Below are 19,103 nucleotides of genomic sequence, written 5' to 3' on the forward strand. Positions count from 1 at the left end.
AAAGGGGCCTAATTGGTGGTCAAAACATTAAATTGCAACAAGAGGAGGATGCAAAACCCATAAATCCGTTTACAAGAAACCTTCTCACTCGTAAAATAATTTTATAATTTATTTCATTATCCCCACACACGCTCCGAATAACAAAAAAGTATTCTTTTCAGGTGGAACTCTTGGCTTCTTGTTTTTTACATATTTACAAAAAAGGAGGAAAGTGATCAAACACGCAAGAAGTAAAACGAAATAGTGGTTTACCTTCAAAAGTGAGATATATATACGTAGGGCATACAAATATAAAGTATACTTGTTTTCAAGCGTTTCCCAACGAGGAAAAAAAGAAACTCTTGGAAGAGTGGAGCCATTCAAATCTGGGTCAGATCGCGTACCAAGACAAACTAGTCACATGACACTCGATTCCAAAGCTTTTGCTGATCTAATTGTGTTTTATTCACTTTCTAATTGGGCTGTTTTCTCGTAATCAAACCACTTCGCGTTTCAATTAATTGACATCCCGTCTTTGGAACAATTCTGCTCTCTCCCTTAGAAGCAGTGTGAATTCTATCGTATCGAGTCGTAGAACATCTCAGATTATGATTATTGTCACCAGGGTTATCTAACGAAGCATTTGTGTTCGTTACGATTTAAAAATGCTCGAGATAGGTTCACCAATGCATGTCGTTTTAACCGCCATCGTGTTGTCGTCCTTTCAACTAACTGAACCATGTGCTCTACCGTATTGGTGGTTACAACAATATCATATTCCTCAAACTTTCTTACAGGGAGTTCAGCCAAAGACCACTTACGTTTACAGGGAATATCTGCAAGTCTTTGACACGAATAACTTTGTACACTCAAAAGAGTACAGCGAACACACGTGGTGGGAAACTGGAAATTCTGATTCGAGTCCACCAAACAACTCTGTCGACATAGCTTCGGGGTTTGACGATTCCAGGTTTCGAACCACAAAAACTAAACCCCAATCCGGCAACACAAAAAGGAATGGAGCGATCGGCAAGGGTAAAGTTCCACCGAAAGTTCCAGTCGAAACCACTACCCAGCGTGAATTCGCGACGGAACGCCAACAGACTAGCGCCCCACGCATTACGACGGAGGAGGAACAAGGGACTTCATTTGCGAATCCAGAAGTCGAACGGAACGAAGACGAAAGTGAGCAAATACAGAACGACGATTTGAATCGAAGTCCGACGAATGGCGCGAAATTGGATCGCGTTCGAGAGGACGCAGAGACATCGTCTTCATCATCTAATGGACTAAACACAGGAGGTGGTCTCTACTCGTCGTGGTTCGACTGGGGGTACGAGGAATTGAACGACACTCGACCTTGTGACCCCATGGAAGCGGATATCCACTCCCTTCGGAGCATGATCGAAAAAATGTTCAACTTGCCCAGGGAACATACGTCACACGAAGAGAATAAAGAGAAAGCTCGACAAGATATTTTGAACAAGTTCAAGGAATTCGGTTTGCAAGTTTGGACGCAGAATTTCACTGTTCCAGAACTACCAAACAAGGTGAGTTCCGACCATTTGTCCTCAATCGCTAACCAATTTGATCGTTGTCAATCGGAACACACAGTATTCAGTACCAGGACCTAAACTGGGATTTTTATGCTATTTCCCATTTTTCCATTTCTGGGGAAACATGATTTTCCACCCTCACCGATTTAAAATTCGATAAATTTATATAATGATGCTCTTTGTTTCCGCCTAAAATTTTCCACCCCCTAAATTTGGTCATCTGGGGCAGTTTTTCCCCCTGCCCCCCATTGTTCCGGCCATGGCCCCCACATAGGGGGTGACAGGGCTCCAGCCCTGGAGCCCGGGGAGCCGTGGCTTAGCCTTTCCCACTTTTTTATCAGATATGTTCAATCTGTTCAGGAACATAGAACCTTTTAACATCAATCTTATCAATTTGTACTAAGCGTAAATTCAACTAAGCATCTTGTCTTCCTCTTTTCTTTTTTTGAAATTTTTTTTTACTGCAATACACATATACAATACGCTGTACAAGGAAGCAGCTCTCGGGTGCTAGTTTTTTCCGGAGGAAGAAAGGAAAGGACATTGAGAGAGATTATTGCTCAATGTAGGCTACCGACAACCAGTAGTGTCCTAAGGACACCGGCACAGAGTGGTGACCTGCTGTTTCTTGTTGTGTCTGGCTGAAATGAAAATTGGAGGGAAGGCATAAGCAGATGTCCCATCATGCAGTCATAGCCCCCACATCATGGGCGGAGATACGCCCCCCCCCCCCAGCGTCAAAGGTGAATCTTGACTGATCTAATGTATATATATGCATATATGAATTACATCATCATCATCATCATCGTGCCCCCAGAAATAACGACAGTGCCCCCCCCCCAGACTTCCAAGTCTATTTCCGCCTATGCCCCACATGATGGGGAGGGGGCTGACAGGGCCCCAGCCCTGTGGCCCGGGAGTCAAGGGGACCCATAAGATGACCTTTTATATTTCATTTCCTTTCAGATATGTCCCATAGGAGAAAAAAAGAAAAAATTTTAATATCAGTCGTATCAATTTGTAGGCGTTTCAGCGGATATCTTGAACTAAGTATTTATATCACTTTTATTGCAATTTTCTTTTAACAATACACATGTACAAGTAACCCCCCACCAAAAAAAAAAAAGTAAATAAATAAAAAATAAATAAAAAAATGACGGGAACGAAGGAAGAACAATTTACAAGGCACCGCTCTCGGAGACCTCCGAGGAAGAAAAGACGTGATTATCGTTCAGCGAAGGCTACTGACAACCGCAGTATTTTACCTAAACCAGCAAGGACTCCAGCATTGAGTGTGTGACCTCTCTATGGGGCTATATGACCCCTGCTGTTTCCGTGCGTAGAAAGCCATAATGTCTGGATGAAATGAAAATCAGGATGTCCATAGTGCATGTTGGTGCCGATAAAGCACATGACACCCCCTTACATCCTGGAATAGAGGTCCCTTCTATAGTGAATCCATAGTGTGAAAAAACAAAAAAATTCTAAGAATGGTTCAGGCCTCAGGGAGACCTCCGTCAACTCCACCCTCGTAGGAGGACCACGAAGCTTTGCTTTTCTATAACAACACCATCCCTCCCTCAGTCCGAATAAATCAAGAAATTTCTTTTCCTTGCTTCTGAAAAAAGAGGCTACATCGGTAACTAAATTACTTAATTTTCTGTAACAATATTTGCCGTTTGAAATTAATTCGGAGTTGAAGAAAGACAACCCAAAAGTTGACCCATTTTTGACCACTCTTACAATTTGTGACCAAATCGCTCAATTTTTGCGACTGGCTATTCAAATAACATATTTTTGACGTTTCAAAAAATTGGACATGAATTTAGCACGTTTTACTTTGTAATTAAAGTAAATTTCCAATTGACTAAATTTCTAATTAATAGAAATTAATCATAATAATTATAATTTTGGGAAACCCCATGTGACAAAAAAAAAAAAATTAAGGAAAAAATTATTTCTGTTGATGGTCAGGAAAAAAAATTCAGATAGAAAATCGGAATGAAATTTGAGAATTTCATATTTTAAAAACTCTAAAAAATCAAATTTCATTGTAAAAATTTTTTAAAAAACACTGTTATCATTAGACTTTTTGTTCAGTTCATTTCATGAAAACATTTATGTGAAAAATATCTGAAAAAATATTAAACTGAGCATCGCACACACAAACGCAACGTTAGTCAAAAATGGGATAAAAAGAAAACCTCATGAAAATAATTGATGATTGCAAACGTCTCATATATATTATGAGACGTTTGTAACACCGAATTGTTCCGAGACAATTCGGTGTTAGCGAGGGATCGATTTCCCCTTCATTTTGGATCCGCGCCTGTCCCAGGGGCCAACATTTTTTTAATATATTTGTGCAATAAATTTCGCTTTGATTAAATTCAATTCAATAAGGAGAAAGGGTCTCGCTCTTATGTTATATCGGACCACCGGAAGAATATATATGTATGCAATTATGTAGATTTAACCCAGGTTCCTAGTGATCCAATACACATTTAGAAAAGAAATGATGACTCACGAAAGAAGGAATCATGTTACTGTTAAATTTAAATAATATTTAATCAAACAGAAAAAATCATGAAAGAATTTCCATTACACACAAATATCAAGTTATTCAAATAACTAAGGCGAGAGCGATACGGGAATGAATACTATTATTTATTAAAACATATTTACACAGAAAGAGAAATGCGACGGCGTCGATGGCACATGGCGAACTCAACGGTTGAAGACGAACAACTCTCAACGTTCGTAGATTAGTGGTGTCGACAGATATATCGTGTCCTTACAGAAAGACTTTCTCCTCCTCCCAGTATCCGTGCTGCCATCTGTCGGGTATTTACTTGACGGCAAACCCTACAGTACTCCTCCACCAGTGACTTCAGTCACGATTTATAGCGATCAGGGAATCGGACTTTTCTCCCACTACGAGTGGTAGGTTCGGTGGTCGTTTTCACTGGCTGAAAGTTTTGTGGTAGCACATCTTCCTGCAGCGAAAATGCTGGCTTTAGTCGGTTTATGGACACAGTTTCATGCTTATCTTTAATCCGTAACACGAAGTATTTGGGCGTCCGTTGCATGACTTCAAACGGGCCATCATAAGTGCACTGGAGCGGAGGCTTCACGGCATCTCTGCGCACAAACACGTGAGTCGATGTCTGAAGTGCTGGATGAATGTAGACCTTCAGTTTATTGTGGTTAGCAGTAGGAACGGGCGCAATATTACGCATGGTGTTCGCTAGTTGTGCTGCGAATGTGAGTGGATCCGTGGGCTGCTCGGAACTCGGAACCAAGAACTCCGCGGGTAACCGCAGTGTGGCACCATAGAGCAGTTCTGCACATGTGGCCTTGAGTTCGGGTCGATAGGTTGGTTCGGGTCGATAGGTTGAGCGGAGGACAAGGAGAACAATTGGTAAGACATCTACCCATCGGTCGGTGAGTTGGCACTTTAGAGCTGCCTTTAGTGGCCGATGGAAATTTTCGACTAGGCCGTTGCCTTGAGGATGAAATGATGTCGTTCGAAGTTTTTGTATTCCTAGCAGCTGTGCCAGTTCTTGGAATAACTGTGCCTCGAACTGTCGACCTCCATCGGTGGTGATTCTACTAGGTACGCCGAATCTGAAACCCAAGTTGACACAAAAGATCTTGCAACGGTTTCCGCCGAGATATCTGCAACAGGCACTACTTCCGGCCAGCGTGTGAATCTGTCAATCATCGTTATTGCGTATCGGTTGCCCTGGCTTGGTGGAAGTGGTCCGATGATATCGATGTGTTCGTGGTCGAATCTTGCGTTCGGTAGCAAGAATGCTCCTGAGTCGCTGACCGTGTGACGTTGCACTTTCGTCCGTTGACATGGTACGCATGATGTCACCCATGTTTTACAGTCTTTCTTGACCGACGGCCAAACAAAGCACTCAGTGATGAGTCGTTGCGTTGCTTTCACTCCTGGATGCGAGAGTCCGTGAGTTACCTTGAAGACTTGTAGTCGAGTCGAAAGTCCTTTGGTATATACGGTCTGATTCTTCCGTCGGAGATGTCGCATAAAACTTCGGCTGAAGTTCCAGGTAGGAGAAGCTTCTGATCGAATCGAAGCAATTGCTTCGATTGTCGAAGCAATTGCTTCGTAATCGATTTGGCTGGAGAGTTCGATCGCATTTATTCGGGAGAGAGCATCAGCAACCTGATTGTCACAACCTTTCACGTAACGAATGTCAGTCGTAAATTGTGAAATGAACGAAAGCTGTCGGGTCTGTCGAGGAGAAGTTTTTTCCGGTTTTTGATTGAAGGCAAACGTTAATGGCCTATGGTCTGTGAGAATGCAAAATTGCCTTCCTTCGAGCATGAACTGGAAATGTTTGGTAACAGCGAACGCAGCAAGCAATTCTCGGTCATAGGCGCTGTACTTTTGTTCTGTCTCACTCAGTTTTCTCGAGAAAAAACCGAGTGGCTGGAGTTTATTGTTGTTGATCTGGTGAAGTGCACCCCCAATAGCATAATCCGATGCATCAACACACAAGGCTATCTGAGCGTTTGGATTAGGGTGCACGAGTAGTGTCGCCTGAGCTAACTGCTGCTTGGTTTCTGTGAACACCTGTCGATTTTCTTCTGTCCAAGGTATGTCTTTTTTTTCGTTTTTATTAGAGCCTTTGAGAAAAGCAGTTAATCTGGCTTGCTTGTGTGCAGCGTGTGGAAAGAACCTTCGATAAAAATTTAAAAGTCCTAGAAATTGTCTCAGATCTTTGATGGTCTTCGGCAACGGGTAGTCTAAGATAACTTGTACTTTTTCGGGTAGAGGTCCAATGCCGGCTGCAGAAACCTTATGGCCGAGAAACGAAAGTTCCGACACTCCGAATTCACACTTGGATACGTTGAGCTTTATACCATATTGGTCTAGCTGTCGAAAAATTTGTCGGAGATGGGATACATGAGAATCTTCATCGGCTGAAAAAACGAGTATGTCATCTAGGTAAGCGAAACAGTTCGGAACGTCACGGAGAATTTCATTGATGAAACGTTGAAAGGACTGGGCAGCGTTGCACAGACCGAAATTCAGGAACGGAAACTCGAACAGTCCAAAAGGAGTGATGATAGCGGTTTTGTGAATGTCCGGTTCGTTGACTGGAATAGCGTGGTATGCTCGTAAGATGTCTAATTTTGAAAAGATGTTCATACCATGAAGAGCATGTGAGAAGTCCTGGAGATGAGGTATCGGATAACGGTCAGGGACGGTTTGCGCATTCAGCCGTCGATAATCTCCGACAGGACGAATTGCACCATTAGCTTTCGGCACAATGTGTAATGGGGAGGCCCAAGAGCTTTTGGAAGGCCTGCAAATGCCCTGTTCTACCATGTACTCGAATTCTTTTTTAACTGTATCAAGCACCTGTGGATTCAACCTTCGAGGCCGGCTGTGTATGGGCGGGCCAGTGGTCTGAATATAATGAACGGTGTTGTGTTTCACAGAGCGAAAAGTTTCAGATGGATTAGTTAACTCTGGAAACTCCTTCAAAATGGAATGGTAGCGAGAGGAGTCGTCAATCACAGGAACAGTACACTGGGAACAAGCTTGAGATATGCCGGAGATGCTGAGGTTGGTGATAGAGTCGACCAGACGTTTCTTTTTGAGATCGACCAAAAGGACGAAATGTCGAAGAAAATCAGCACCGATTATGGGAACGGCTACTTGCGCGACGATAAAGTTCCACTTGAACCACCTCCTGAGCCCAAGGTCTAAGTTAATGAGTTCGGTACCATAAGTTTTGATCCTGGATTGATTTGCGGCATACAGTTCGAGTGGATCGGGATTGTGATTTTGCGAGTTGCGACCTACCGGAACGCATGATACGTCACTGCCGGTATCGATCAAATATCGACGATTTGTGGTCTTGTCGTAAACGTGTAGCCTGTGATTTATGGAAAGAGGTAAGCTACCACCCACTGGCTGCTGAGTGGCAGCTGCTACTCGTTTCCCGACTTTGAGAAAGTGCAAGGATCTCTGCATTTGCGAGCTAAATTTCCGAAACGGGCATGATAATAACAGTGTCCGTCGTTCAGTTCCGATGCGAAATTTTGACGTGGCTGTTGCGACGTATTGGAGCCCCTAGAAAATGAACGTCGGTCACGATAGGTCGATCGTGAACGTCGAAATCTTAGATGATTAACCTGCTCTGTCAATTTGGAAACTTGTTTTTGTAAGTCCGCTATGAGAGGCGAAATCACGGCAACAGCATTTGAAGATTCGTTATCGGTCGCGAGAGAATACGTCACTCGTGGATCAACAGCAACTTCGTGGATTTTATCTGCCAGCGTGGCAAGCTGCGTCAACTCGTCGGTGGAGGCGGAAAGAATAGATTGAATTGTCGTAGGCAACCGCTGGAGCCATAGGTTCTTCAAAAAGTCATCGTCAATTTTGTCCCTTGATAACTCTCGCATTTGACGGAGCAGAAATGACGGTTTGTTGTCGCCCAACTGTAGGTCCCCCAAAAGTTTACGTATTCGTGTGGCTTCCGAATCAGCAAATTCTGCGATTAATCTTCGTTTCAATGCCTCATATTTATTTGTTTCCGGAGGTTGGAAAACGAAATCAGAAACGTGAGATAAAGTATCTGCGTCGATTGAGGCGATGAGCGCGGCATATTTAGTTTCGTCTCTCGTGATACCCAATAAAGGAAACGACGCCTCGACTTGGGAAAAACATAAAGCGATGTTCTGGCGCTAAAAAGGTGGCATTTTTAATCCTATACGATCGATTTGAGCAGTGGCACCCTCGGCGTTAGTGACAGACATATTGTACGATACAATATACACAATTTCGTAATAAAATTATTTATGCGAGGACCTCGACTTTATATAGAACGGAAATTTACAGTTCCTATATACATGGTTCTGACGGCTCTCCCGAAAAGGACGAAATTGGGACTTAGTGATTATCGCTGAGTGATCTTCATAAGCGAAAGTATTCACGGCATGCGATTGTCGTAAATATCCAAGCTGTCGGCGTAAATCCTTGGACGAAGGTCCTGGCCTCAATGCCATTTCCTTTGATGTCGATGGTACGTGTTTCGAGTCCTAGGGTCACCACTAAGGCGAGAGCAATACGGGAATGAATACTATTATTTATTAAAACATATTTACACAGAAAGAGAAATGTGACGGCGTCGATGGTACATGGTGAACTCAACGGTTGAAGACGAACAACTCTCAACGTTCGTAGATTAGTGGTGTCGACAGATATATCGTGTCCTCACAGAAAGACTTTCTCCTTCTCCCAGTATCCGTGCTGTCATCTGTCGGGTATTTACTTGACGGCAAACCCCACATAACTATTGATGAAAATTTCAAGTAGTATAGTGACAAACAATATATGTATTGTATAAATTTAAATCTCAGGTGTAATAAATCCGAAATTTGATGCTGGAATTTATTGACATTAAAGAGGGGAAAATCTCATTAGATGCTGAATTACCCAAAAAATTATCACCCTAAATAATTTCCTAATTTTATCTGTTTCCCATATCCCCGATATTACAATTTAAAATATGGTAAGAACTTCTTTCCTACACCTTTTTCTCCATCCTCATCGTCCGATGGCAGCAAAACCAACCGCTCAAATCTGATTTTTTTTACCATTTTCTTAACTTGCAATAATCAATCTGCCTTCAAATTTTCAAAAATTCCAAAAAGTAAAATTTGAGGAGCACCAACCCCCTTTTTCCCATTGGTAGTCCGGTTTCAAAGAAAGATCCATCTATTCGGTGATGAGGATTACGTAGGTACAAATTAGTATTAAAATTCACATCATTGGTCAGGTTCACCCCCTGTGATCTTCCGAAGCATATGGGAGGAAGACGTTTTTTCTGTGGGGGTTTGAACAAAAAAAAAAAAAGAAAAAAAAGAAGGAAAAGAAAAGTAGAAAGGAAGCAAAGAAAGTCAGAAAAGGGATGCGTAAATAGATGAAATAAAGCCATAAATAAAGTCAGTTGCCTGTAGGTGGCAATCCAATGGTCAAGAGATAGGTTTCAGTATTATAAGGGGAGAGAGAAAAGAAGAATACGGAATGGTTATTACGCAATCTTTGAAGGGGCCTTTTAGGCTGGGACCTGACTGTGGCGCGGTAGCAGGCGGTTGAGGTTGGGGGGGAAGGCATCATCTATAGTTTTATTCTGTCAACGCACAGATACAACCTCAACCGCTGAGGGCGGTTTTTTGGCTAACATGCTGACTACGGTTCGGATGGTGCGGTTGATCTTATCAGCAACCGTGGAATTTCGCGTGAAACACACACTGCTGTTAGCAACAGGGTTTTTTTTTATATTTTAATGTCACGTGATATCTCTCGGGATTGGCTAAATTATTTTCGCCAAGCTGAAGTTGGCTACGATTATCATGCAAATTCGTGCTCATAAGTTGCATTGCAGTAAAACCCCCTCTTAACGGACACCCCTCAGATGCGGTCACCCCCCTTTTTTACGGCCAAATAATAATTTACAGTTGTACAATATATTCAAGTATGTATTTCAAACCCCTGATTAACGATCACCACTCTTTCACGGACGAATTTTTTAGTCCTGTCAGTGTTCGCAAAAGAGGGGCTTTACTGTATATACTAATAAAAATTTTCAGGTAATTAAATTATTTAATTTTCTGTAACAATATTTGCAGTTGGAAATCAATTCGGAGTTGAAGAAAGACAACCCAAAAGTTGACCCATTTTTGACCGCTCTTACAATTCATGACCAAATCGCACAATTTTTTTTATCTATGATGACTGGCTATTCAAAAAATAACATATTTTTGAAGTTTCAAAAAAAATTGGACATGAATTTAGCTTGTTTTCTTTGTAATTAAAGTAAATTTCCAATTAACTAAGTTTCTAATTAATGGAAAAAAATTAATCATCTATAAATATAAAATTGATTTTCTGTCTGTCTGTGTGTGTATGTATGTTCTCTATACAAATCTACAATTTTAGATCGATCGTCTCCAAATTTTGCATATATACCAAATGGGACCCGACTTGAACGATAGGCTACTAAAATTTCGTCAGAGCAGGGCAAAAAACTGTCGGGCAACAATGATTTTTGGGCCTCAACAATCACTTTCCGAACGTTTACTTCGGTTACCGTGGTTCCCTAGCAATGCGTATGAGACGTGTATATGCCTTTACAATGGTTTGTCATTTCTTCAACGTTGTCAGTATATGTATAATAGTTATGCCTTTATAATGGTTTGCCACATTTTCAATACTCCCAGTAATGAGGTTTTTTGAATGAGGTCATAATCATCATCAGCATCGCTTTGAGGGTCAGGGAAATGGTGATCCTTATAGAAATCAGTATTAAAATTGCCGATTTTAATGTAGAAATGCGGAAATTTTGTGGCGTTTTCTGTCACAACAATAATTTTAAAAATTGTATTAAATAATCGATTTTTGAAATATTGAGTTCACTTAGAGATATACGAAGCCCAGGAGATTAAATATGAAGCAATTACCCGGACCTACTTTCGAGTTGGATATCCATGCACATTGATTTCAACTTTTTATTTATATCTTTTCAAGAAAGAAAATTAATATCTCCGTATTGTCTTTTGATATTCAATAAATTCATGCATAAATTCACATATAGTTTAAGTTGTTTTAAAATTAATTATGGGCCCATAAAAAGTACGTCGAAAAATTCCACAGCTTTAATTAAGCATTTTTTGGAGCAGAAACAGGCAGAGATGGATAACTTGAAGTTCAGGGGGGGGGGGGGATCGAAATACCTAGCACCCTTTAAAAAAAGAAAAAATATATATTTATTTTTACGTTTCTTTAAATCTAGATTTGTTTATTTCATGAAGTCGCGCAGGAAGTCGCCATATTGGTGAACTTAGACACGGTTTGCATGTCCCTCAAAGAAAGAGGGAGATATCACGTGATCCAAAAAAGCCTCATTGAAGAAATCCCGGGCAACGCCGGGTACTATAGCTAGTAATAATTATAATTTTGGGAAACGCCATGTGCCAAAAAAAAATTAAGGAAAAAATTATTTCTGTTGATGGTCAGGAAAAAATTTTGTCGCCCCTTCAAACTTGCTATCCCGGCCCGCTTAACACCATGTACATACGCACCAGGGCCGCAACTAGGGAGAAGCAGGCGGGACTGATGCAGGGCCGTCTTAAGAGTATCATGGGCCCCCCAGGTTAAGGGGTTTTCCGGAGTCCCAACCTGGTAAATCCTAGAAAATTTCAACCGGATCTCATTTTTGTGAGGCCTCACTTCTCTTGAGGCCCCCGCATGGTGGGCCCATGCGTTAAGACGACACTGACTGATGCCCCAAACTCCGAGCCAGAGGGGGTTTTTTTTTTGTTTCTTTCATCTCTCCTTTAATATTAAAAGGGGGAGGCAAAATGCGTGCTTGCCCCGGCTGACCACGCATGTCGTTGTGGCCCAGTGCATCAATATGTATGTTGCAAGGTTTAAGGTACATACAGGGCCGCAGCTGGATACTTTATTAACTGGAGCTAGCAAGCTTTTGGCGTCCCCGTGTAAGGAAAGGTTAGAAGGAGTGGTTAAAGGGGTAATTCAGCGCCCTCTCTAGTTTAGCACCCTGTACAATGGACCCACTCTCCCTAGTTGCGACTTTGTGTGTGTATGTAAAACAAAAACTGCTTGAAAAGAACGGTAGGTGTGAAAATTTTCTTAGTGCACTTTTCGATATTACCCACATACACAACGTTTCGTCTAGATTTTTTTTTTTCATTGCAAAAACAACAGATAGACAACCACATTTATATACGATACAAAAATAAGTAACAAAAAGACAGAATAATGAAAGCAAAACACACACAATGCAGCTCTTAGGGGCATATTTCCTCCTCGGTTCATACTTATGCTTTTAATAAATGTTTCAAAAGTTTGATATGGAATTTTTGCTAATATAAAAATTTATTCCTTGAGATGTCTATTTAGTTTTACTTCTGATAATTTTTTATGAATTTATTAGAAATGGTTGGGCACCCTGATAATTTGTTACTTTTTTTTGATGAGGTACTAATTTGTTTTTTTGCTAAAACGTTATAATCGGGATCCAATGCATTTCATTCAAGTATTTTAAAATATATATCTCGGTTTTAACGGCGTAATCACGTTACTTTATGAATGTCATAATAACCGAGTTTTAATGTATGCTTACGTAGGAGAGCAAAAAAAATTCATTGTTTAGAAAAATTTAGTTTATTCTTCATCGGTTTTTTTTATTGTTATCAGTGCAAGAGCGCCAAACAAAGAATTAGTTTCTGTAAAATACTTTAGTTAATAGAGATGGATGAAGACACATTTTTATTTTAAAAAATAATCAAAAAGTGTGCTCAATTTTTTAAATGTAACAAAAAATCATGGGTTTTAGATAGTATAGTATTGAACCGAACACGCCCAGGCTCTGTCGCTTTTGCGAAATAAGCTCATTGATCGTGAGATCGTGGGCGCGCCGGAAAAAACTCAAACCGGCAAGCCGGCCGGGGAAGCACACCCGGTTCGGACCAACATCCCGCCAACTCCCCAAGCAGCACAACCACTCCTCCACACCCAAACCCCCAATCCCAGGGCACATCACCGCTCGACAAAGCCAGGACAGCACCGCGGGCGCGACACCCCTTCAGCCCCGACACCCACGACAAGGCCCCACCGGCGCGGTCCGCAGCGCCCCAACACGCCCCGCGAAGGGAGACCCCCGACCCTTCTACCCCCCCCCCCCATGAACCTCCACCGCGGACACGAGAGAGAACCCGCCACAGGACGGGAACACCACCCTTCATCAAGAAAAACATGGAACGCCTCGCGACAAGGGCCTCAATCGGCGCGCCACTCCACGACCTCCTATATAACCTATCTAGGTGGTTATCTAGGTGGTCGTGGCCACTCCCGACCACGCACGAAGCCATTTGACCCACCGACAGCTAATCCCGCCCTCCTTGCCACTTCCCGCACTTCCGAACGGTCCGGCCTCCCGTCACTCTTTTCACCCAAGGAGCCACATGCGGGTGCGACAGTCAAAGCTGCAAAGATATATTAAATTGGTCCTCTGCAGCCATTGCCGAGAGAGGTATTCCGTGAAGTGCTGTGAACTTTGACTCTTACAGGTTCTCCGCATCATCTTCTTCGTCGGTGAGATCTTGTCCTGCATATTCGATTCATCTGTTGACTAATCTGGCAGATCGCCTGAGTTGGCCCCTGTTTGCCGATGTCTCCTCATCTGGGCTGTATCTTCATCCAGTTTGGCTTTTTCTGGGTGATTTTTGAGAAATCTGACCATTTCCACCAGCTTCCTTGTAGATTCAGGTCTGTCAAGGATTGCTTTGATCCAGGCGGTCTCGTATTGTTCATCCGGAGCCTGGAAGTGAAAAATCCTTGTGTGTTTACAGGTTGTGGCGTAATGCCATTTAGAGCCCGTCGACCCACAACTGCACTTGTCATTCGGAATCAGTTTGCAACTCCTCAAATTTGCCGAAAATGGCCCGTGTCTTGTGATAAACATTGCCACTTCCCTTTTCCAATTGCTACTTTTCAGACTCACAATTTTCATTACCTCGTAGGTGGAGCGACCGTTGGCCTCCGGGTTGTCCCATCTAGATTGTCACTTACTGAGGAGGTCCGCCCTTAGCATCGCTCTGGCCGCTGAGTGTGGTAGCTTGACCGTGTTCCATTCAGTTCCGTTTCCGTTTATGGTGGCATCTTTTGCCATTTGGTCAGCTATCACGTTGCCCCAGGTGCTCTCGTGGGCTTTGACCCCATGCAAGCTGTATCTCTGGATGTCTAATCAGTACGTTTCTGGCCCACCTGACCATTTTGTGTTCTGATATAGGGCTCCTGAGGGCCAGTAGGCTGTAAAGGCTGTCCGTCCTAATGTGTGCAGGGACTCCTCTCCTTGCTGCGTCCTTATCTGCTTGCTTCCAGTATGGCCAGAAGCTCCGCCTGGAAAACTGTGTTCCTGGACTTCAGCTTGGCCTTCCAGGTAGCGTTGATCTCCTTACCTGTCGTGATGACATAAGCGGCCCCCGTCGCCTCCTTTAATCTAGACCCGTCCGTGTAGTAAATTCTGTTTTGAGTTATGTGAGCGAGTTGTTCCACGGAAATCTGCCCGTCTGGCAGATCTTTGCTCGGGTGTGTCGTCCAACCCTTCATCTTGGGGCTGAAGTAACCTCGACAATTTGCTCAAAGCGGAATAGCCAACGGAGCACAAGCTTACGCCGATGACGTGGTGGTTGTGGCCTCAGCAGCCACGGTGGAAGGAACAGGTAAGCTGGCGGAGAAGGCCCTTGACATCTTGGATGGATGGATCCAGAAACGCCACCTGAGCCTCTCGAACCAAAAGACTACCTTCATCTGGTTTTCGAACAAGAGGCCTCCGACCATTCGAATGAACGGAGTTCCTATCAAAAGAACCAAGCTCCTCAGTTATCTGGGGCTCCAAATCGATGAGAACTTATCGTGACAACAACACATCATATCTTAGAATAAGAAAACACTTAAGGTTCTCCAACGGATACGAAGAATTGCCGGTCCGCAATGAGGCATCCCTCAACACTCTCTCTCACGTCTCTTCGTCTATTTCTATGGACTTTCGCAGAAGTAAAAGCCTTGTCGCTTTGGCTTCGTATTCGAAGCGTGGGGGGGATGCCCAGGATCACTTGGAGGGCGTTCGTGGGCGTCGTATTATAGGCCCCCGAGATGTGTAAGAGATGCGGCCTTTGAAGTGTCTAACCTGTCTCCTAGCTGTACTTTGGGCTTCGCGAACCAGATGACCGCACCGTACCGCTGCAATTCTTTCAGTCACAATCAGGTACAGAGTCCTCCTCAGGTGTTGAGGGATGCCCCATTGTGGGCCGGCAATTCTTCGCATCCGTTGGAGAAGCTTAAATGTTTTCTTCTTCTGAGATATGATGTGGTGTTCCCAAGATAAGTTCTCATCGATTTTGAGCCCCAGATAACTCAGGAGCTTGGTCCTTTTGATAGGTACTCCGTTCATTCGAATGGTCGGGGGCCTCTTGTTCGAAAACCAGATGAAGGTAGTCTTTTGGTTCGAGAGGCCGAGGTGGCGTTTCTGGATCCATCTGGATGGATGTCAAGGGCCTTTTCCGCCACCTTACCTGTTCCTTCCACCGTGGCTGCTGAGGCCACAACCACCACGTCGTCGGTGTAAGCATGTAGTTTGATCCCGTTGGCCATTTCACTTGGAGTAAATTGTCGAGGGCCACGTTCCAAAAGAAGGGTCCGAGCAGGATCCCTGTGGGGCTCCCTTAGTAACTCTGTGCTCTGCCGTTCCTTCATCTGTTTCCATTGTGACCAGTCTTTCTGTAAGGATGTTCACCGTGGTTGTTTTTAAGTCGTCCGGCAAGGGCAGACCATTCAGTCTCTCCCCCCCACCAAACGTCTCCATGTCGTAAGTTATCGAAGGCTGACTGAACGTCCACCGAGACCACCGCTACATCCATTTTCTGTACCCTCTATTTCCGGATTTCCTCCAGTAGGTCCTTTATTGTCGCCTCTGTGGAACGCCCTTGCCTGAAGCCATGTTGACCTTCGTGCCACCATTCTCGTTTATCCAGGTAGAAGCTGACCCTCTAAAGCAGTAGTCGTTCAAAAACCTTTCTAATCGAAGAGAGAAGCGAAACTGGTCGGTGGGATCCCAGAACCCCCGGGTCTCTTCCCTTTTAAGGAAAAGTAGTAGTTTGGCCACCTTGAAGACTCCAGGAAAGCACCCCATGACCAGGCATCTCTGGAACCATGTTACAAAGAGTTTGGGGAACGTGTTGTTGATCTTTTTGATCATCCTATTATCAACTCTATCCGGTACTAGAGCCTTGCGATCGTTGAGGCTCTTCACAATCCTGGTGATCTACGTCCTCGAAATGATTTTGTCCCTAGATGTCTTTGAAGCTCTTATTGACGACAGTAGTGTCATTTCCTCTTCTGCGTCTTCTCGTGGAATTCTGGATAGATGGTGTTAATAATTTCTTCTGGATAGATGGTGGCCCTTTCCAGTATGCTTTCTCCTCCTCCGTCTTTAATGATAAACTGAGGCGGGATTGGTCTGCGCTTCATTGTCGTTTTGTACGGGATCCGTATACCTCGGTGGTGTTCTGGCATTTTTCCTTCCACTTCCCCAACTTGGTTTCCCTAATTTGCTTGCTGTAGAGTGCCCTGTTTCGAGAGAAGATTTTCCTTGCAGTTTGTTTGTCTTCCTCCGTGGCCTTTAACCATATCCGTTTGAGGGCGCGAACCAGCTTCCTGTCTCTTGCCAGTTCAGGCGTCCACCAGTTTGGTGAGGCGGGTTTTTTATTGTCGCTGGGAGCCGGTATCAGGGTCCTGTTGCTGGCTGAGGCGATGGCCTCCATGATGTTCCCCGATGCTAGTTCCAGATCTTGTTTGTTCATACACATCTCTAGTTTTGTCTCCAGTTCAGGCACATTGGTCTTCACTTGGCGAGCGAATCTCTCGTCTCTGCTCTGATGTGCGGAACTTAGGCTGTCTGTCCCCCAGTGAACGTCTCCTTCAGCTTGATGTGAAGGTACTTGTGTCCGAAATGCGAGTTCTCCTGGTCCACGTACCATTCCGTTTGGTTGGTCAGATGTGAGTTGTTGCAGGTGGTCAGATCTGGCCACCCTCTCGCTTCATGTCGTTCGAAGGTTGTTGTCTCGTTGTCTCCATTGAGCAAGATGAGGTCGTTGGCCAAGAGGAAGTCAAACACCCTGTTCCCTCTTTCATTATTATCCGGATAACCCCAAAGTTCATCCCGGCCATTCCAGTCCATAGATACATATGAGAAATTTTGGCTTCTGTATATAAATTTAAATAACTAAGATACTTTTAACCAACGTGGTTTAAACGAAACCACCAGTTTGGTGAGGCGGATTTTTTCTTGTCGCTGGGAGCCGGTATCAGGGTCCTGCTGTTGGTTGAGTCGATAGCCTCCATAATGTTCTCCGATGCTAGCTCCAGATCTTGTTTGTTCATACACATCTCTAGTTTTGTCTCCAGTTCAGGTACATTGGTCTTCAGTTGGCTGGGTTTTAGATATATCGATGATCTCATTATTTTTAATTTTGAGAATTTTCTGGAAATTTTAGCTGTGAAGTTTACCCTACGGACTTGACACTTAAGAAAACGAATCACGACCCCTTATCTACGGACTTGCTGGATCTTAAAATTTGCTTGTCTAATAACATAGCCTATATTATAGTTAATTTTCTGTCTGATTTCAATTCTAATATTAGTATTAAAATTTTGAAAAATATATTTTTTGGACAACTTTCAAGAATTAAAAAAACCATTTTTAAATATCTTGAGTGGCAACGGTTATCCATCTTCTTTTATGGGTTTCAAACTTCACCCACGTTTTCCTAATTGCTAATTCAGGCGGCATGTTTTAAAAAGTCTAACTCTTTGTGTGTTTTCTTCATTCTTCAATTTTATAATCTCATTTTTCAGTTTTTAAACACACTTTGTGTAAATTATCTTCTTATCTTGTGCTACTCATATGATTTTCATGCTTTCTTTGGTTATAATTGTGTATTCTCATATTTGCCTTTTGACTTCTAAAGCTGATGGTAATTGGAACTGAGGGTAATTTTGTGCCTATTAGGCTTACCATCATTAGAAGCATTTTTCCAGTTTATTGCAATGTGGGGGGGGGGGGTCCCCCTTGAGATTCTCATTGATCCATATTTTCCAAATTTTTCCTATTTGTTCCAATTTTTCAATTCCTTTTAATTTCTTCGCTTTTCATAACATCTAATTTATAATTTCGAGTTATGCGTAAAAAGCAGCCTTTTTTGGCGCTATACTCTCTTTTTTTTTTCTTTTTTTTTTTTGACACAAAATAAAGTGTTCCAGACTCTGCCACGAAGCTGAGCTGGAAGAGATCGCGGTAACGGGATAAGTCCAGTGGCAAAGTTCTGGCGTTCATTCATTCATTGGCGCTATACTCTGACTATTGAAGTTTTTCATTGAAATCTGGTTTTTGTCATCAGTTGCTCGCTTTGACTGTCGCACCAGCATGTAGCTCCTCGGGTGAAAAGAGGGACGGGAGGCCGGACCGTTCGGAGGTGCGGGAAGTGGCAAGGAGAGCGGGATTGGGTGTCGGTGGGTCATATGGCTTCATGCGTGGCCGGGAGTGGCGCGCCGATTGGGGCCCTTGTCGCGAGGCGTTCCATGTTTTTCGTGATGAGGGGTGGTGTTCGTCCTGTGGCGGGTTGGCCCCGCCGGCGCGATCCACAGCACCCCAGCACGCCCCGTGAAGGGAGACTCCCGACCACCCCCACCCCCAAGAACCTCCACCGCGGACACGATCCTGGCCCGCGGTGCTGTCCTGGCTTTGTCGAGTGGTGATGTGCCCTGGGATAGGGGGTTTGGGTGTGGTTGTGCTGCGTGGGGGGGTTGGCGGGATGTTGGTCCGAACCGGGTGTGCTTTCCTGGCCGGCTTGCCGGTTTGAGTTTTTTCCGGCACGCCCACGATCAATGAGCTTACATCGCAAAAGCGACAGAGCCTAGGCGTGCTCGGTTCTGTACTGTACTGT

The 19,103-nt window shown here is 43.6% G+C and overlaps 1 protein-coding gene across 1 annotated transcript in view; it reads left to right on the top strand.

The window, feature by feature from the left end:
* Window positions 1-343: 343 nt before the first annotated feature.
* LOC149069426 (uncharacterized) overlaps window positions 344-19,103 on the top strand; it is a 176,805-nt gene continuing 158,045 nt past the window's right edge. Inside the window, exon 1 of the mRNA XM_089249736.1 lies at window positions 344-1,529. Coding sequence (XP_089105862.1) covers window positions 645-1,529 — 885 coding nt within the window. The 5' untranslated portion in view covers window positions 344-644. The remainder of the gene's footprint in view (window positions 1,530-19,103) is intronic.

Source organism: Pholcus phalangioides, unplaced genomic scaffold, assembly GCF_987345545.1.
Source record: "Pholcus phalangioides strain wild (caught in Gottingen) unplaced genomic scaffold, Ppha-v1.0 ptg000022l_1, whole genome shotgun sequence".
NCBI lineage: Eukaryota > Metazoa > Arthropoda > Arachnida > Araneae > Pholcidae > Pholcus > Pholcus phalangioides.